At 39.0% G+C, this 21,996-nt stretch overlaps 1 protein-coding gene across 19 annotated transcripts in view; it reads right to left on the bottom strand.

Moving 5' to 3' along the window:
- LOC145270654 (RIMS-binding protein 2-like) overlaps positions 1 to 21,996 on the bottom strand; it is a 1,565,000-nt gene that overhangs the window by 426,715 nt on the left and 1,116,289 nt on the right. For all 19 annotated transcript variants that reach the window (XM_080126270.1, XM_080126275.1, XM_080126269.1 and 16 more), the window contains 2 exons: positions 18,134 to 18,184; positions 14,464 to 14,590 (listed from right to left, as the gene is read on the bottom strand). In XM_080126270.1, the coding sequence (XP_079982396.1) occupies positions 14,464 to 14,590; positions 18,134 to 18,184 (178 nt within the window). The remainder of the gene's footprint in view (positions 1 to 14,463; positions 14,591 to 18,133; positions 18,185 to 21,996) is intronic.

Genomic DNA, 21,996 nt, shown 5'->3' with positions numbered 1-21,996 from the left:
AAAGCAGGAAAACAGAAGACAGTTCTACAGGCGTGCAGTTCTAAGAAAGAAACTTTGTTCATGGAATCTATGTTTAGGTTTAGGCACAGATAAAGAGTGGGGGGTTTTATTGATAGTGTTTTCAGCTAGACGAGTGTTTCTTGTGAAAGTTTGGAAAAGGGGAAACATAGACTGAAGCTCAGTCGAGCACTTGCCATGAAAATAACGATACATCAGAGACAAACTCGCAACATCTCTTCTGTGAGATAGAGGTTGCAGGGAAGAGAAAAGAACATCTCCAACGAGGCTACGAAGTCTATTTTGAACTCTATCAAGGCAGGACAAGTCCTTTCTAGCAGCTCCTGCCCATATGTGACAACAGTATTCCATCCTTGGACGTACCTAGATCTAATATAGTTAGAGAATTGCATCAGCAGTGAAAATCTACTGGATCGATAGAAGGATCTGACCATTTACCCAGCAACCTTGCGAACGGATTTGATGTACGTGTTCCATATATATATATATATATATATATATATGTGACCTTGTCTGCCTGCAGAACGGTCTCCACCAAACTACTCTGTCAATATATATATATATATAGAGAGAGAGAGAAAGAGAGAGAGAGAGAAAGAGAGAGAGATTTCTCCATTTGCCACAAAGATTTCCACATTAAGCACAACTAAGAAAAAATATGAAAAGCTTTGATGACAGAAATCAATCAGTTATTGGAAAAGCTGATCAATACATTGTGATGCCAGTTTCAATATTTATGGGGTTTTTTTACTAGCAGGTCACCAAAGTCAAAAGATGAGGATAGGGGTTAATAGATTAATATTATGAAAGGATTGGAAAATATATATATATATATATATATATATATATATACTAGCAGTTCAGCTCAGCTTTGCTCGGGCCCTATGTACTGTTCATAACTTTATATGTATATATATATCTATTTTTACACGATGGTCACCACTTATCAAGGCCCGGAAGCTACTCAGGGATAACAATCTGATTGTTTTCAAGTTCAATGTAAACAAGTTCTTGATAAACCGTCCTCCTAAGTAATCCAATTTACAAAATACCCACTAATCATGTTTACTACGCTATAATCAAATTGACTAATGGTATACCTATTAACCTTTATCCTCGAGTGGTCTCCGGGCCTTGATAAGTGGTGATTCCTGTGTAGAATAAAAAAAAAAAAGGAAACTACCGGCAAACGTACATTGTTTGCTATTCCCAGGACGTTTCATGACAAAGGTTAACCTCTCTGGGTAAAAGAACATACCTTTCTTTCACCACTGATCAAGGCCCGGAAGCCACTCAGGGATAAGGGTTATTGCAACTACAGTACGTTAGTGTGGAGATTTGATGAAGTGTTTACTTAAGGGGGCGGTTCATTAGGAATTTGTTTACGTTGGACTTGAAGACATTCAAGTTGTAGTCAGGTGGGAAGCAGGCAGACGGAACAGAGTTCCACAGGCGTGCAGTTCTAAGAAAGAAGCTTTGTTCATGGAATCTACGTTTTGATTTAGGCACAGATAAAGAGTAGGGGAAATTTTTCACAGTGGATTCAGCTAGACGGGTGTTTTTCGTGAAAGATTGGCGAGGGGGGACCAGAGATTGGAGTTCAGACGAGTGCCTGCCATGGAAATAACGATAAAACAAGGATAGGCTCACAACGTCTCTTCTGTGGGAGAGATGTTGCAGGGTAGAGAAAAGGGCATCACCCACTAAGCCACGAAGTCTATTTTGTACTCTGTCAAGGCAGGATATGCTATTTTTAGCAGCTCCTGCCCAGATATGGTAGCAGTATTCCATCCTTGGACGTACTTGGCTTTTATATAGATAGAGAATTGAATTGCATCAGTAGTGAGATATCTTCTGGAGCGGTAGAAGGATCCCACCATCTTTCCAGTGACCTTGGCAACAGATTTGATGTACGTGTCCCATTTCAGATCAGGAGTAAAGGACAAACCCAGAAGCTTGTCAAAACATGGAGCCTCCCCTAGACGAGAGCCATCCATTTCAATTGATGCCAGATGGGGATCAGAGCGTTGATGATGTAAAAATAGGAGTTTGGTTTTGGATGCATTAAAGTTAACCAGCCACGTCTTCCCCCACTGAACCATGCGCTCGAGATCAGAGGAGAGAGAATCAGAGAGAACTTTATCATTTACAGCCTTTGATTTGTTGCCGTAGATGGTCGTGTCATCAGCATAGATGTCAACGAATGATTTTAGTATGTGTTTAGGGAGGTCATTGATGTAGATCAGGAAGAGAGTTTGGCCCAGGATTGACCCTTGAGGGACTCCAGCATTAATACTCTGCAGGCCTCTGATTTTTGTACATCGAGCACTACTCTTATGACCACTACTCTTATATATATAATTTTTAAAATATAATTATCCACTGACACGTGTTTCGTCGTTTACGACTCATCAGAGTGGCTGAATCTAGCGAGACTCGAAATCGGGACCCCATGATAAGAAGCCTAAACCTCTACCACGCGGCTGTCTCGCCTGGCTACTAAATGTATCGCGTTTTTATGTAGATGTTTTTATTTGTTTTTGTCAACGATACTTTTTTAATGAATTCAATTATTCATACGAAATTGCATTTTTACCTAAATGCGAGTTGGAAATAATTTTCCGTTTGACCAATTTGGTACTCCCTTAAATGGGTAGCAGCATATATATTATTTTAAATATATATATATATATATATATATATATATATATATATATATAAGTGAAAGTGCCTGTCTGTTTGTGTGTGTGTGTATCTGTGTACATTTCCCTACGCAATAACTCTCTAAATTGTAAGTCTATAGACTCGAAATTTGATATACAGGGTACTGAGATTTGGGAAAATCTTTATAATCCGTCTTCGGCCATAAATTTTGCTGCTAAGAGGTCAAAGTTCAATGATTTGACCTTTGAGAACACTACCAAACTCCTCTGCCAATGTTGGGTATAAACAATTGAAATTTTAGATATAGGTTCCTTGAATCTGGATCTAACTTAATAAAGTGATTTGAGCCCGAAACTATAAATTTTAAGGGGTCATAATAGGGGTCAAATTTAAAAAAAAATTGACGTCTGCGGTCTATACCAAATTACTCAGACAATTTCTGGTCTAAACATTTGAAATTTTACATAAAGGGTATTCAGAGATAGGGCAAGTGTTTTAATCGGTTTGGGTAAAAAATTTAAGCTACCAATATATAAATGTATGTATGTATGTTTGCATGTCTACCTAAAACTTTTGAGAAAGGCGACAGATGTGACAAGCAACTAAGATAGTTACTGCTGGCATGCAGGCGGTAGATATCACATCAGTTCGTCGACTTTTTCACATGAATGTAGAACTAGATGGAATATAAATTAAAATCGAGGCACAGCCAATAGATCGCACTGCAGCCCATACGGTTAGGTCGTCAGTATTGCACACTTCATACGTGCGATGACCTGGGTTTGCGCATATGTCGGAGCACATCACGGATAAGATGCAGTACATCGAAACCCACTTTGGGTCTGGCGTTGTTTGTTGTCGATGCAATTGCTCGATTCCATCTAATTCTGGGTTCTAGCTTTATCATGAAAAAAAGTATATGCAAACGGGTATTTATATATATATATATATATGTATATATATATATATATATATTTATATATACTTCAAAAATATATTATATCAAAACCAGTATCGGAATTGGAAAATTTTGTACCTATTCTCCGATGCGAAAAACGATTATTTTTGTTTCATATAATATAGGAATTCACTTTTTTTAAGCACTGTTGATAATATGGGAATCTCGCTCCTAAGCTTTAGCCTCCGTCCCATCGATGAAATGTTGCATCCCTCTGCCTGTTCTACAAGTATTTTAATGGAGAATGCTCTGACGAACTGCAAGCACTTGTGCCCCCATGACGTAAACACTCTTGACAAACCCGACAGGCAGCTAAATCCCACCCCCACACAGTAGAGATCCCTAGATGTAAAAGATCTTTCTACTCCAGTAGCTTCTTCCCCAGAACCGCTAGACTCTGGAATTCCATTCCAGGTCCCTGCTTCCCGAACTGTACTGACGCGCAGAAGTTCAAGTGTAACGTGAACAGAAATCTTGCTGCCCAAATCCCCACATAGTACACCAGTAGATGTTACCTCTGGGAGGAGCCCCTACTGGGGTGAAAATGTAATTTAAAAAAAAATTTAAAAAATAATATAGGAATACAAAATTCAAACTTTAATGGTTTTTAGACCAAAACACATTTTTTTGTTTTTTATTTTAATTTTTTATTGATTTTTATATATTATGAAGTTGTGATTTCAAAAACAAAAAAAATATATATCCATATGACTTGGGTGCATCAGCTTGAATCGAAACCGAAACCAAAACTTATAAAAAACAAAAAAAAAAAAATATATATATATATATATATATATATATATATATATATATATATATATATGCAACAACCATTTATTATTGATTTCTCGTTGGTAGCTACCATTAGTCTTTACTGGAATTTGAGTGACAATAAGTCCTAGTTCGCTTTGCACTCATTCAGTGGAGGTCTGGCTAGTAATTTCTCTCCTCGGTTTTTCCATCCTCTTTGACCCTTCGACTATCAGTTTCGGTGTCAGTTGTGCTGACGCACGTTTTATTTTTTGTTTTTTGTTTTTTTTGGTGGGGGTGAAATAGAGGGAGGAAAGGAAAATGAGGGAGGGGGAGGAGAGGGGAAGACAGATTATTATTATTATTATTATTATTTTGCAACTTTGAATCTAATCTAAAGTTTCTTGAATATTCATTAGAGTGTGAGCGTCGATCTACGCGTTGTTTGTAAATAATATAAAAATTCACTGTTTTTTAAGCACTATTGATAACATGGAAAGAAAAACTAGTGCAGCCATTTTTTTTTTTTTTAAATAAATAAATATACTTATTTATCAAAACAAATTTCAAATCAACAAATTCGGAAAAATCCAGGCGTTTTGTACTTTTATAATTGTTTTAGTTTTGTCTTTGTATGAATCTTCATTTTGTCCATCTTCTTTTTCTATTATACTAGCAGGGGGTACCCGGCGTTGCCCGGGTGTTTGGAGGTGTGTGTGGTTTTGGGTAAATCAAAACACCCGGGTGTTTGTGTCGGGGGGGGGGGGTTAAAATAAAAAAAAAAAGTTTTGGCAGGTGAGTATGAGGATCGAACCTGAACCCTTGAGGCAAAGTTGGAAATTAAAATGTGAAAAAAAAAAAAAAAAACGTGCGACGTTAACCACTGGGCCACCGCGACATACTAACAGAAACAGGTTTGAATTTATTTATTTACTTACTTGGAATTGGCAAGTGCACATTTTAATGACTTAATGAGGTCAACTTTGACTACAGGCAGTATTTTAGTTACTGCGGGAATGCTCTTTTTTTTTTATTATTTTCCAAGATATTGGGGGGGAAGCCCAGCTCCCCATAACAAGGGGATTGCCCAAATTGGATAGCAATTGTCTGATATAAGGAAATTTTCCACATTGATCAAAGCTGCCGATCGCGACCGGAAAAAAATACTGCCAAAATTAGCGTCGCTTTTTATTATAAGAAAAAGCCTAATCCACATGCAGCGAGCGAAAAATGTTGAATATTTATCTTTTCAAATTCGAGCAAATTGAATAGACAGGCGACCTCGATTGTTAACTCGTAGATATTATGATTTATATGTGATATAAGTTGAAATATTAAGGCGGGTGGATATTTTAAGTTTTAAGTTGTGAGCCGACCGACCGCTTCTCGGAAAAAAGCCTTTTACAGACATACACAAAAAGCGAACATACATTTTCGCTTTCATATATATATATATATATAAGGCACAAATGCCGCTCGCGTTTTTGTATACCCGCAAAATGCTTTTTTTGGGGGGGTGGGGGTCTCGAGAGGGTTACTATTGTAGAGAACTTTTTATATACTCCCTAGATTATAATATCTATGATTTGCGAACGAACGTCGTCTCTGCATTTATTTTGATAGAGTTTTGTTAAATTCCCTCTATTCCGTTCTTTCACGTGTTCGTTCGTCTTTTTTGTATAAAAGCGAAACTAATCTGAGCGAAGTAGGTCGCCTGGCTTTCCGGTCGAGACCTCCAGAAACGCAATTAGTTTTGATCAATGTGGGGGGGAAAACCCTTCATATCAGACAATTGCTATTCATTTGGAGAGCTCCCCCTTTTTGTGGGGAGCTGGTTTTCCCCAACATCGTGGGGAAGCAGAAACTGGCATGCAGCCAACCTTCATTTCTGCGCCTGTGTGATTCTTGACTTATTCACTTCAAATTAAACGTTTTGATTGACGTTGATAAATTTGAACGCTTTTCACTTCCTGTCACGTTTTAGCGTCGCGGTAAGATCTCAGCTTTTCTTTCACTTCGCATCACGGGTTCGAGTCTGCCTGCCTACTACCACTTTTTTTTCTCTCTTTTACACCTCCAAACACCCGGGCAACGCCAGGAACCCCCGCTAGTCTATATATATAAAAGCGAAAATATATGTATGTATGTATGTACACTTTTCCTCGATGTCCACAAAAGGCTTCACAACTTCTTAAAACTTTTTATAGCATCTATAAATTGTAATATCTCACACTTAACCACGGAGCTCGCCTGTCTATTCAATTTTATTGACTTTCAAACATTAATTATTCGACATTTCCGGCATTGGCACGCATTACATTCAGTTTTCGGTATAAACAAAAAGCGAAACTCGACTCTAATTACTGGCCGAAAGCCAGTGGTCTCTAGAGAGCTAAGTAACGTTTGGTCAATGTCAACTTCGTCATATTAGACGGTAGCTTTCATATTTCGAGACGAGACGCTCCCCCTAATAAACAGGGAGCGGGTTTTTAAAAACAAACAAACCGATTTATTGACCTCATTAAAAACTGTCCCGTATAAAATGCTAACTGCTGAATATCTATCGCCGTCACGTCAATCAAAAACGTGCACCTGTTTTTTTTTTCACACTTTACTATTTTCCAACTGCGTGTCATAAAGGCTTCATTTTTGTTTCACGGGCACCTGTTTCTTTTTCACATTTCGGGTTTTTTTTCACATTTCGGGTTTTTTTTCACACACACCTACAATCTACAAACACCCGGGCAACGCCGGGTACCCCTCGCTAGTCTATTATATAAAAGGCAAAATGCGCACGTGTGTGTGTGTGTGTGTGTGTGTGTATATCTGCCAAAAACTTTCAACGGACATGTCGGAACCTGACCAAACCAGTATTGTTTTCAACTTCGCCGTTTTGGACGACAAATATCGAAAAACTGGCCGAAAACATTAATTCCTTCACCCTAAACTAAGCCGTTTTGTACAAGGAGGGGTCGGTTATTGCGTCACCATTTTTTTCAAGTCATCCTCTCTTTTCGATTGACTAGCCTTAATTTCAATGTTCCCAACTTCCGGTCAAGCGATGGAGACATCGACTAAGACGTCAGTTTTTTTCCCCCCCTCCTTCACGTTGCGGGTTCGAGCACACCTGCCTGCTTTCTACCACTTTTTTTTAACACCTCTGCCTACTGTTGTTTTAATCCCCCCCTCATCACCACCACGGGGTTCCTTACAACACCACCAACACACACCCGGGTACACTCGCTACTGTTGTTTTTACACCCCTCCCCCCGAAGGTCCTTACTACACCACCTAAACACCCAGGCAACGCCGGGAACCCCTGCTAGTTGATGATAAAATGCTAAGTATTTATACATTTTAAATTATCAGTAGAACAATAATCTAAAGATCATCCCCCCCCACCCCACCTCCAACAAGTGTACTTTTACGTTTCCAAACGTGCACATGTTACACGGGTATTAACGACCCACTCCGCTTCCAAACAAATTCTGGAACTACATATTTAGAAATTTAAAAAAAAAAAATCAGAATCGGAAATTCATACGTTATGCCACTGAAAAAGGCCAAATGCAGTTTTTTAAAGCCAAATTTCACAAAATTTGGCTTTAAAACGGCCAACGTGTCAACACCGGACATAAATAGTAGAGTGATCTCCCTTTGATGTAACTCCGTTTTCGAACATGATTATAATAATCTATACTCCTATCAATTTTTTATTTTTGTGTATCGATATTCATATTAAAAACCCCTTTTCTTATTTATTTAAAAAGAAAATACAACTTTGTTATATATGGGTTGTGGAAATGCATTCACTAGCAAAAGATCTAATTTGCATATTCTTTTAAATAATTCGCTATTAGTTGCTTCGGTTTTCTTATGCGAGAATCATCTTTAGTTAACTATTACATGTAATTATATTCATGCAGATATTCTACATGATTTATACTTGCGTAATATTTGCGTAAAATCTTTACAGTAAAAAAAAAAAATTTGTTTCCATATATATTCATGTATGCGTATATATATATATTTGTTTAAAAAAATTGCCTACCTAACTCCTGTCAGTTTTTGGTCTACAGACATGAAACTTAATACTGCAAAATCTAAAGATCATCCCCCCCCACCTCCAACAAGTGTACTTCTACGTTTCCAAAGGTGCACATGTTACACGGGTATTAACGACCCACTCCGCCTCCAAAAAAATTCTGGAACTACATATTTAGAATTTAAAAAAAAAAAAATCAGAATCGGAAATTGTATTGGGATCAGATAAAGTATTTATAAAATGTTTCCATATATATTCATGTATGCGTATATATATATTTGTTTAAAAAATTTGCCTACCTAACTCCTGTCAGTTTTTCGTCTGCAGACATGAAACTTAATACTGCAAGTCTTTGGACCTTCCTTCTGGGATACTGCTTTCCCAACTGTACTGACATGCAGAAGTTCAAGTGTAATGTGAACAGACATCTTTCTACTCATCTCCCTTCATAATGCCCCCGCAACTTATGTCCCCGATAGTAGCCCCCTAAGCTTTTTATTCATGATTTAATTTTTCGTAAACATGTCTTCATAGCTCAGGCATTAACATCAAACAAAAAAGTAAATCGTACGCTAAACGTTTTGGTTTCAATTCTCGGTCCTTTTTTTTTATTATTATTTTAAAACTTTTTAAATCGTTACTATATATCGGGTCTAATATAATAATAAATACGAAATAATTGATGAACTACACACACTTGTGCCCCCACGACGTGAACACCCTCGACAGACCCGACAAGCTGCAAAATCCCACCCCCACACAGTAGAGATCCCTAGATGTAAAAGATCTTTCTACTCCAGTAGTTTCTTCCCCAGAACTGCTAGACTTTGGAATTCCATTCCAGGGCACTGCTTCCCCAACTGTACTGACATGCATAAGTTCAAGTGCAACGTGAACCAACATCTCGCTGCCCTAATCCCTACATAGTACCCCAGTAGATGTTTCCCCTGATAGTAGCCCCCTACACCAAAGTGGCAATGTGCCTTGTTTGGGGTGAAAATGTAATAAAAAAAAAAAAATTAAAATCAAAATATCATATTTAAGCATATTTTACGACCCGGCAATGTTTTTACAATATTTTACTGACATCTTTCTGTGGTGAAAAGCCGCTGCACGTCACAATTACTAGAAAGCTGCTAGTAATTGACGTGCAGCGGCTCTTCACCAAAGAAAGAAGTCAGTAAAACATTGTAAAAACAGGGAACATTTGAAAGAAACAGGGCAAAAATAAAAAGAACATTGTCTACCAAAAAGTGGTGGACTGAAATTGTCTCTGAGATGGGTATATTTGCCGACGACACCACGCTCTATAGCAGGCACATGGGGAAAACTAATGAGCACATATCTAAGGTAATAGCTGAAACCCTGGGAGGAAAACCTTCAGTCTGTAGTGAAATGGGGTCAAAAATGGATGGTAACGTTCAACGCTGCCAAGACAAAGCTAGTTTCCTTTAATAATTACATGAAACCTTACCAACCACCATAAACTATGGTTAGAGATATTTTACCTGAGAGCACTTCGTTCAAGCTCCTTGGCTTAACGTTCACAGGAAACATTTGGAATAGATACATCGAGATTATTGCTAAGGCTGCTGCAAAGAAGGTGGGCTCTCTCTATCGTGCTAGAAAGTTACTTACACCTGAAAGTATCCTGTACCTCTACAAAGCCACCATTCGCCCATGTATGGAGTACTGCTGTCACATTTGGGCTAGTGCATCTGCTACTAGTCTCTCACTCCTGGACAGGGTCCAAAAGAGAGTCGCCAACCTAATAGATCCTGAATTGTCAACTAAACTTCAGCCCCTGTACCTCCGATGTAATGTTGCCTGTTTTACAAGTATTTTAATGGTGAACACTCTGATGAACTACAAGCACTTGCATCCCCTCGACGAAAATTCCCCCGACAAACCCGACAAGCAACAAAGTCCCACCCCTACACAGTTGAGATCCCTAGATGTAAGAAAGCCTTTTACTCTAATAGCTTCTTTTCCAGAACGGCAGGACTTTGGAATTCTCTTTCGGTTTCCTTTTATATATGATTTCGGAATTAATTCATTGATGTATACAGCCATGTTATATATTATTTTAGAGCGCGTTTTTCGCTCGATCGAATCATGTTATTCGTTACCGTTCTGAATCTCTTCATTCATTTTTTGCAGCTTTTCGACAGTATGGACAAAATTCAAATCCACACAATTTTCTTGTTCCAGTTCAAACTAGGCCGAAAAGCTGCCAGGACAGCTTGTGATATCAATGAACGTGTGGCACAATGTTGATTCAAGAAATTTCGTAATCATGACAAGAACTGTATCCTGCAGAAGTGCCAATAATTTATCTATATATATTAGCATGCGTTACATTCGGTTTTCGGTACAAACAAAAAGCGAAACTTGACTCTAATCACAGGCCCAGAGCCAGTGATCTCTAGAAAGCTAAGTAACGTTTGGTCAATGTCGACTTCGTCATATCAGACGGTAGCTTTCATTTCGAGATGAGGGAGCGGGTTTTTAAAAACAAACAAACCGATTTATGTACCTCATTAAAAACTGTCCCACACAAAATGCTAACTGCTGAATAGCTATCGTCGTCACGTCAATCAAAAACGCGCACCTGTTTTTTTTTTTTCACACTTTACTATTTTCCAACTGCGCGTCGGCAAGGCTTTTTTTTTCACGGGCACCTTTTTTTTTTCACACACACCTACAAACATCCGGGCAACACCGGATACCCCTCGCTAGTCTATATATATAAAAGCGAAAATGTATGTGTGTATGTATGTACGCTTTTCCTTGATGTCCACAAAAGACTTCTTTCAAAGAAGCGCCTGCTCGGTTCACAACTTCTTAAAACTTTTTATATCATCTATAAATTGTAATATCTCAGAGTTATCCACCGAGCTCGCCTGTCTATTTAATTTTATTGACTTTCAAACGTTAATTATTCGACATTTCCCGCATCGGCATGCGTTACATTCAGTTTTCGGTATAAAAAAAAAGCGAAACTCGACTCTAATAACAGGCCGAAAGCCAGTTGTCTCAAGAGAGCTAAGTAACGTTTGTTCAATGTCGACTTCGCCATATCAGACTGTAGCTTTCATTTCGCTCCTCCTAATAAACAGGGAGCGGGTTTTTAAAAACAAACAAACCGATTTATTCACCTCATTCAAAACTGTTCCACACAAAATCGTAACTGCTGAATACCTATCGCCGTCACGTCAATCAAAAACGCGCACCTGTTTGTTTTTTTAACACTTTACTATTTTCCAACTGCGCGTCGTGAAGGCTTCGTTTTTTTTTCACATTTTCGGGGTTTTTTCACATACCCTGAAAAACACCCAGGCAACGCCGGGTACCCCTCGCTAGTATATATATAAAAGGCAAAATGTGTGTGAATGTGCGTGCATTTTCGTGTATGTCTGCAAAAGGCTTTTTTTGCCAAGCTTCTCGGTCGGCTCCCTCATTCTTAAAACTTTTTATATCACGTCGAAATCATAATATCTACAAGTTAACAACGGAGGTCGCCTGTCTATTTAATTTGCCTGGGTTTGAAAAGCTAAATATTCAACATTTTCCGATCGCTTCATGTGGATTGAGCTTTTTTGTATAATAAAAGTGAAACGAAGCCTAAGCTTTGATCAATACGGAGTTTCTCCTTATATCAGACAATTGCTATTCAATTTGGACAACCCCCCCCCCCCACTATCATCTTGGGGAAGCCAAAAGTGCCCCACATTGAAACAAGTAAACAAATGCCAAAAGACTGCCCCACATTAAATAAAAAACTGCCATGTCATCGTAATGCTCCCGCGATGACCTCGTTAAGCGGCCACCTGTCAATCAAACCTCTCCGACTTTTTAACCCTTAATTTAACACGCTTCTCAATTCCTCTGCCATCATGGGCGAGATGGTTAGGTGGTTGGCTTTTTTCCCTCTTTTGGTTTCCACCTTCGCGTCAAGGCTTCGGGGTTCCTACTAAAACTTTTTTTTTCCTTTTAACTTTTTTTTTTTTAACACACACCTCCAAACACCCGGGCACCGTGGGGTACCCCCCCCCCCGCTAGTCTAATATATAAAAGGCAAAATGTGTGTGTGTGTGTGTGTGTCTTGCAAAAACATTTGGCAAAGACAACGGATTTTCACCAAATAGGTATCATTTTGAAGCTCGACCTTTCGGACGACAAATATAAGAAAATTGGCTAAAAACATTCATTCTTTCACCCTCAACTGGACCCTTTTCTACAGGGAGGGGTAGCAAAAAAAAAAAATCATTCCTTCATTTTCCTTTTCTGCTAGGACGATATCATGTTTGACGTAGAAAACGTTGCTGTTTTTTTAAAACCTTTAATTTTGTCTGTTTTCAGTTCTCTGTCTTTTTGCCATCTTGTGAAAATGTGTCAGACTCTTTTTTCCCCCCCTTAGCCTCGAGGCTTCGGGTTCAAGCCTACCTCCCGACCAAAACTTTTTTTTCTTCTCTTTTACACCTCCTCCAAACACCCGGGCAACGTTTTTTTTTATTTAAGCAGGGTTATTACTTCACGTATTCTTAAGGTTACCCCCCCCCACACACACCTCCAAACACACGGTTGTTATCTTAAGATTGCAGGTTCCATCCGAGGTAAACAGGGTTATTTATGCCATTTCCTTCTGCTTTTCACTGGTTTTTTTTTGTTTTTTGCTTTATTTTTATTTATTTATTTTTTTGTTTTGTTTTTTCCGATTTTTTAACAGGTTTAACATTGTTTTTTTTATGTCTACACAGTGTTACTACTCCCCCCCCCCGCCTACACATACACCTACAAACACCAGGGCAACGCCGGGCACCTCCGTTAGTCTAATATACACAAGGCAAAATGGACACGTACGTTTGTATACGTCCATGAAATGCTTTTTGCGTCGGGGTTCTCGTGTCGGTTAAATTCCAGGAGAAGTTTTCTTATACTTCTCAGATTCGCAAACCGACATCATCTCTTATCTTTTTTTTGATCGAGTTTTAAAAAATTCCCTCCGTCCCGTCGTGTTAGCTGTTTGTCTTTTTCGTATAAATAAAGTGAAACTAACCGAACGAAAACGCCACCCCCTGACCCTGTAATTGGTCCTTGGTCAGTGTAGGGGAAACCCTTCATACTGAGACGATTACTATTTATTTGGATACTGCCCCCCCCCCCACACACACACATTAAAAACTATCTTGTGTCTTTTTTTTTGAGGGAGCTGCTTTTCCCCCCACATTAAAAACGACTTTCATGGGAGGTTTAAAAGCAACGCTATTTCTTTTTGATTGACTATGTTAAATTTGAACGCTTTAGACTTCCAGTTGCGTCATGGCGTAGTGGTAAGACGTCAGATTTTCTTTCACTTTTTTTTTTTGTCTTTGTGTCACAGATTCGAGCCTGCCTGCATATTATTACTTTTTTTTTGTGCAACACACATAAACACTCGAGAAACGCCGGGCACCCAGAGGCTATTAGAATCCTAAAGAGATCTCTTGGTTGGAGATTCTAAAATAGCAGGTAAATGTCGTCTGATAAACTGCCATGTCTCCAACAAAAAAGGAAAGAAAACAGTTCCCCCACCCCACCCCACCACACACACATTAAAAACGACCTTCATGGGAGGTTTAAAAGCAACGTCATTTCTGATTGACTACGTTAAATTTGAACGCTTTACACTTCCGGTCATGTCATGAAGTAGGGGTAATATGTCGGATTTTCTTTCACTTTATTTCCCGCCTTCGCGTCAAGGGTTCGAGCCTGCCTGCCTCCAACCACTTTTTTGTTTTTTTTATACCTCCAAACACCCGGGCAACGCCAGGCACCCAGACTAGTTAATAACTAAATTCCGAACTTTACCTAGATACTGTTCAGTGCACTTTTTTATAAACCCAATTCTCGTCATTGCAAGAGGTACCAGGAACTACCATCATCATGTTAATTAGTATTATTGCCACTTTTTCTTGGCCCCCGGGTGGGGGGTGGGGAGAATCTTATTAGAACTCCACCCGCAATTAAAATTTGAATATGATCTTACCTGATTTGCGCCCTCCTGGGGATCCGACCAAATGCTTTTGTTCCTGAAGCAATACCAACTCAAGATTGAGTTCCTTCTGTTTCATTTCTTGCATTTGGTACTTGTGTTCGAGTTCCATTAGCTTCGACTGAAATAACAAGGAATAAATTTTTTAATGCACACTGAAACATACATGGGTCATAAAGCATAGTGATGCAGCTGTAGAGTGCATAACTGTTGAAAAAATACCAACTTAGAAAATACATTTTTTTTTTTTTTTACTGTTGTGGTGGCAACCACTTATTTGCATATGCGAATAACATAACACTATAAATGGCAAGCCTAGGTTGGCCTTGGTGTGTCTTACTCAAATGCCACCAGAAGTGACGCCGAAGAGCGTACATGTCCTCCCACCAAGACTCTCTGACTCGACACCGTCATTTGTACATATTGTAAATATAGCTTTTCTTTAATACACTTATTATTGCGTTATCTTGTTGTTTGCGTCTTCATTGTATTTCCTTACTAATTATTGTTCAACCTTGCAACCACAACATTTACATAAGCATCAGCACTTATCAAGGCCCAGAGGCCACTCGAGGATAAGGGTTAAAGAGTGTACTGTAGTCAACTGGACATTATAGTAATCGATAGTAATGGAAGTTCGGTAAATTTATTAACTTAAGTGGAACGGCTCATCAAAAACTTGTTTACATTGGACTTGAAGACAACCATATTGTAGTCAGCTGGAAAGCAGGAAAACGGAAGACAGTTCCACAGGCGTGCAGTTCTAAGAAAGAAGCTTTGTTCATGGAATCTACGTTTAGGTTTAGGCACAGATAAAGAGTGGGGGGAATTATTGATAGCGTTTTCAGCTAGACGAGTGTTTCTTGTGAAAGTTTGGCGAGGGGTGGCCATAGATTGAAGCTCAGTCGAGCACTTGCCATGAAAATAACTATAAAGCAAAGACAAACTCGCTACATCTCTTCTGTGAGAAAGAGGTTACAGGGAAGAGAAAAGGACATCCCCTACGAGGCTACGAAGTCTATTTTGAACTATCAAAGCAGGACGAGTCCTTTCTAGCAGCTCCTGCCCAGATGTGGCAACAGTATTCCATCCTTGGATGTATATACTTTATAAATACAATAAAGTTGCAATATTTGCGATGAATGTGGGGAGGGGGGGATTTAAATGCTACCCACCAAAGCAGTGTGTGACACAAGAGTAGGAAAGTGGAGTGTCAAGTAAGCTCCCCTAAAGGAGGGATACTCTTGCCTCACAAAAATTGCCTGAGCATCCCCGTCAGCAATTCCCGATTGGGCACTTCAAGAACCAAGCAATGAACTTACTCCACCCAAAAGCCAGGTGGTAAGGCCTGGGTGGGTGAACCTCCTGGGAGGGTGGGCTCTGACGGCATATCTCAGGTCTGACAGGTACTGGGCCAGTTCCTGCCCCGCACCTGTCGTGCTGATTGTAAAGAACGGATTCTTGACAGGTACTTTTCTACCCAGTCTCCAAGCAACCGAAGCAGCAAGGTTGGTTGGTTGTTTTTGTTTTACGGCATATCAACCCTTTTCAGGTTATTTCATGCCGAATACAGTTATTTTGAAGAAAAGTTTTACTAGAATATATTTTTTTTTCAAGTCAGTTTCTATTTAACCCATAGTTAACTAATTACTGTGCCAAGTTTCGTTGCACTACTGCTATGGGAAGTGGGTCAGGGGCATTACTTACTGCACACCCCTCGTAGAGCTTATAATAAGAGTAAGTAGTTAATAAAACATGTTAAAAAACACTTTGAAAAAGAGTTAAAAACATATTTAATTTTATAAAGGAAGCACAACATAAGTGAATAGTCCTTAATCCGCGGAGTTTCAAAGAAATACTTTGCTTCTCGTCAGAGGGTAGGATCTAGCAAAATGCGGGATCGGATTTTGCTTACAAAAGCATTAAATGAAACTACATGTAAGTTATAGATCTTACTTGATAACAAAAAGTGAAGCAGAGGGAAGGGTAAAATATCCAATGACCCATCACCATTTTACTCTTCACCATTCATGTGAAATCACTTTTTTCTTCACCCTATTCCCTCTGCTTCGAAACTCCACGGATTAAAAACTATCCACTTATTTTGTGCTTCCTTTTTAAAATTAAATATGTTTTTTAACTCTTTTTCAAAGTGTTTTTTCACATGTTTTATTAACTACTTACTCTTATTATAAGCTCTACGAGGGGTGTGCAGTAAGTAATGCCCCTGACCCACTTCCCATAGCAGTAGAGCAACGAAACTTGGCACAGTTATTAGTCTTTCTCTACATAGGAACCACCCAGAGTTATGCATTTCTCCCATCGTTTGATGCAGTTCCGGAGACCGTTTTTGTAGAACACCCCAGGTTGGTCCTCCAACCACGATTTAACTTCAGAAATCAAGGCTGCATCATCTGGGAAACACTTTCCTTTCAAAAACAACTTCATGGCTGGGAAGAGGTGAAAGTCAGAGGGTGCAAGGTCAGGAGAATAGGGAGGATGGGGAAGAATTTCATAACCACACGCCCGTGCTTCTGATCTGGAGACATGCGAGTTGTGGACCGGAGCATTGTCCTGCAGGAGGAGGGTACCTTTGCTGATCTTGCCCCGCCTCTTGATGTTGATAGCTTCCCTTAATTTCCTCAAAAGTGAAGCATAATAGGCTCCTGTAATTGTGGTACCCTTTGCCAGGAAATCTGTCATCACTACTCCGTCCTGGTCCCAGAAGACTGTGAGCATGACCTTGCCAGCAGAGGGCTGCACCCTTGCCTTCTTTGGAGGTGGTGAGTCCAAGTGCTTCCACTGCATTGACTGGGCTTTGGTCTCTGGATCATAGTGATGGATCCAGGTTTCATCCTGTGTAATCAGTCTTTTGAAAAACTTTGACTCATTTTCTTGTCACATCTCCAAATTTATCCTCGAGCACTCGATGCGTCCTTGCTTCTGGAATGGTGTGAGCAACCTGGGAATCCATCTGGCAGACACCTTATGCATATGCAAATGGTCATGAATGATAGTTTCCACAGACCCTGTACTAATCTTGACATCTTGGGCTATATGGCGAATAGTAATGCGCCGATCTTCCAAAATGGCAGCCTCAACTTGACGGACAGATGCCTCATCAATGGCAGAAAGGGGGCAACCAGGTCTGAGAGCTGTTTCCACAGACTTCCGGCCATGTTTGAATTCACGATGCCAGCGTTTTATAAGGTCATATGATGGGGCATTATCATAAGTTTCTTTCATTTCATCAAAAGTCTCCTGTGGTGTGCGTCGTTTCAAATACAAAAACCGGATCACTGCTCGACATTCAATAGGCTCCATTTCACACTTGACTCAGTTCAAACCCCTGTAAAACAGAAACCAAAATTATTTCAGAGCTGTAATTTGCCACATAACCCGTAGAGATATAAATCATTGCACATGCAAAATTTCAGCTACATCAGACAACTGGAAGTGTGTCAGGGGCGTTACTTATTGCACACCCCTCGTATCTCCTATTTGGTTTTATCGAGCTTTTACATCTGGTTGAGATTACTTTATAAATATTAATTCTTTAATATTTATAATTTACTATATATATATATATATATATATATATATATATATATATATATAAAGGGAGTAAACATGTATATAAGCGGTAATAATTCTTCACACATACCATTAGTGCTTGTACTGACTCTTCGTGTTGGCTTTGAGCAGCATCTTTTTCCTGGAATAATAAGATAAAGATTATTATCAAAGGTGTAAAATCAGAAATAAAGAAAACACCATTAAAATCATACAAAAAAATATGGTAAATTTATACAAACACCGTGACAGCGAATTAACCCTAACCCTAACCCTAAACATAAACCCTAACCCTGTCACGGTGTTTGTATAATAATACCAAAAATATATATGTACTAGCTACCAGGACCGTGCTTAGCGCCCCCGCAGACCCCGAAATTGCAGGAGAGAGGGTATTGCAGGCTCCCTGGAATTTTGCTAGAGAAAAAGCATAAATTTTTTTTTTTATTTCTAAGTTGAAAAAGTCTCATCACACGTATGCAAAGGGGAATAACTCATTTTTTGTTGAGCAATAATATTATAATATATAATAACTGCGGGGGTCTCCAGGGTGAGGGGAGGATGCAGGCTTCCTGAGGCTGCGAAAAAACCCCGGGCAGCAGATGTCCTTTTCTCTCCCCTGCAACCTCTATCTCACAGAAGATATGTTGCGAGTCTGTCTCTGCTTTATCGTTATTTTCATAGCAAGTGCTCGACTGAGCTCCAATCTATGGTCCCCCCTCGCCAAACTTTCACAAGAAACACTCGTCTAGCTGAAAACACCATCAATAATTCCCCCACTCTTTATCTGTGCCTAAATATAAACGTAGATTCCATCAACAAAGCTTCTTTCTCAGAACTGCACACCTGTTGAATTGTCTTCCGTTTTCCTGCTTTCCTTACTACAATATGGTTGTCTTCAAGTCCAATGTAAACAAGTTCTTGATGAGCCGTTCCACTTAAGTTACCAAATTTACTGAATTTCCATTAATAACGATTACTATATTGTCTAATTGACTACTGTACACTCTTAACCCTTATTCTCGAGTGTCCTCTTGGCCTTGATAAGTGGTGATGCCTATGCAAAAAAAAAAGGAAACAACTCTTCACAAATTGTATAAACAGCAACCCATAGTCAGAACAGAAAACAAACACGATAACAGACTGTGTGTTTTACCAAATTTCCACAACTAACAATTACTACAACATTGTCCCATTGACCACTGTACACTTATTAAGCCTTATCCTCGAGTGGCCTCTGTGCCTTGATAAGTGGTGACTCCTTTGTAAAAAAAAAAAAAAAGATTTCTACAGAAAAATAAACAAAATTTTACTTCTAAGGGTAGACAACTCTTTTTATATTCTTCAATAAAAAAGTGAGTTATCCCCCTTTGAACTACTAATACAGGAAGGCCATTTGCATATGTGTGACGAGACAATTTCAACAGTGAACTAAGATAAAAAAAAAAAAATTTAGATACTTTTTCTCCAGCAAAATGCCAGGTTTCAAGTGACACTTCAAAGATAAAGAAAAATTTAATTCGAAGAACAAAGAAAAATGTTAAATCCATCAGAAGTCCATTAACATTTTCTTTAACCTCGACAAAAGGAGAATGGACCTATAAATTCACCCATGTCCGTCCGTCCATTCGTCTATCCGTCCGCACTTTTTTCAATAACTATGCCTTGGAATTTTTGGAAAGTTTGCAAAAACATTAAACATGATATGAGTAAAAAAGTAACAGAACGGATTTTCAGGGAAAACTCCAGTTGTCCCCTAGGGGTGCCTTTCGGGTTAATATTAAAAAAAAAATAGATGCCTTGGATTTTTTATAAAACTTTATGAAAAGTTGTAACTAACTGATTTCTATATAATTTTGTTTGTTTATACTTTGTAATAACTCTTGGGTGTGCCCCAGGGGCTTTTTGGGGGCTAATAAAAATACTCCATTTTTGGGACTATTTTACCATATTTGTCCAAAAATTTTCTGTGTACGTCGATTTAGCAGTTTTGCATGGTGCTGAACTCAAATTTAAATATGTTATGGCCTTGGGGACTTTTGGGGCTAAATGCGGAGGGGGGGGGCAAATGATGGTCATTTCTTTATTTTGCATTTTAACTTGAAAGGCACCCCTAGGGGGACAACTGGAGTTTTCCCGGAAAATCCGTTTTGTTACTTTTTTTTTAACTCATATCATGTTTAATGTTTGTGCAAAATTTTAAAAAATTCCAAGGCGTAGTTATTGAGAAAAATGTGGATAGATGAACGAACGGACGGATAAAGGTGAATTTTCTGCATATGTCTATTTAGCAGTTTTGCATGGTGTTGAACTAAAATTTACATATGTTAAGGCCTTGGGGAGTGGGGCAAAATGATGGACTTGTCATTTCTTTTTTTTTTGCATGATGCAGAACTCAAATTTACATATGTTAAAGCCTAAAACTGCATCGTTTGATCATTTTCACCAGGATTTGACGTCCCCAACGGACTTTTGGGGTTAAATGGGGGGGGAGCAACTGCTGAACTTAGTCATTTTTTTATGCCTCGTTCACTGTGCACTCACGGGGGACCATGCATACCTCACTTGTTTATATTACTAATAACAGACCGCCCGGCGTTGCCCGGTCGTAAAATATGCATCAACATTATATTTTAATTAATGCAAAATTTCTTATTATTTTAAACAGAAATACCGTAGGTATTAAACGTAACGTTAAATTCCTTAAAAAAAAAAATTAAATAATAAAAAAAACAATGGACATAAACTGAAACACGTGCATACGAATACTATGTTTTATTTCTAAACAGTTCACTTCTTGTTAGTAAAAAAAAATATATATATATAAAGGCCAAGAGGTCATTCGAGGATAATGGTTAAAGAGTGTACAGTAGAAATTAGAAAATATAGTAATCGTTAGTAATGGAAATTCGGTAAATTTGTTCACTCATATGGAACGGCTCATCAAAAATTTGTTTACGTTAGACTTGAAGACAACCATATTGTAGCCAGCTGGAAAGCAGGAAAATGGAAGACAGTTCCATAGGCGTGCAGTTCTAAGAAAAAAGCTTTGCTCATGGAATCTATGTCTAGGTTTAGGCACAGATAAAGAGTGGGGGAAATTAGTGATAGTGTTTTCTGCTAGACGGGTGTTTCTTGTGAAAGTTTGGCAAGAGGGGACCATAGAATGGAGCTCAGCTGAGCGCTTACTATGAAAATAACGATAAAGCAGAGACAAACTCGCAACATCTCTTCTGTGAGAAAGGGATAAATACTCGAGCTTAGATCAAAGCCTAAACATAAAGACAATGAGTCAAGCACAATAACCATTAGGCTAGCTTGACACGTTCTGTACAAAGTGCTTTCAGTTTGAGTTATTCTTAACATAAGGAAGCTGTAATTTTCACAGCGACACATACACATTCGTAAGACAGTTAACAAACATAGGTTCTCTCTACCATGCTAGAAAACTACTAACACCCGAAAGTATCCTGTACCTCTATAAGGCCACCATTCGCCCATGTATGGAGTATTGTTGTCGTATTTGGGCTGGTGGATCTGCTGCTTGTCTCACGCTCCTTGACAAGGTTCAAAAGAGAGTCGCCAATCTGATAGGTCCTGAACTGTAATCTAAGCTTCAGCCTCTGTCCCATCGACGAAATGTAGCATCCCTATGCCTGTTCTACAAGTATTTTAATGGAGAATGCTCTGACGAACTGCAATCACTTATGCCCCCACGACGTGAACACCCTTGACAAACTCTGCAAGCAGCAAAGTTCCACCCTTACACAGTAGAGATCCCTAGATGTAAAAGATCTTTCTACTCCAGTAGTCTCTTCCCCAGAACCGCTAGACTTTGGAATTCCATTCCAGGTTCCTGCTTCCCCAACTGTACTGACATGCAGAGGTTCAAGTGTAACGTGAACCAATATCTTGCTGCCCAACTCCCTGCATAGTACCCGAGTAGCTGTTGCC

This window comes from Euprymna scolopes, chromosome 46, assembly GCF_053919585.1.
Source record: "Euprymna scolopes isolate OS-2025 chromosome 46, ASM5391958v1, whole genome shotgun sequence".
Classification (NCBI taxonomy): domain Eukaryota; kingdom Metazoa; phylum Mollusca; class Cephalopoda; order Sepiida; family Sepiolidae; genus Euprymna; species Euprymna scolopes.
This window is presented reverse-complemented; position numbering and strand designations above follow the sequence as displayed.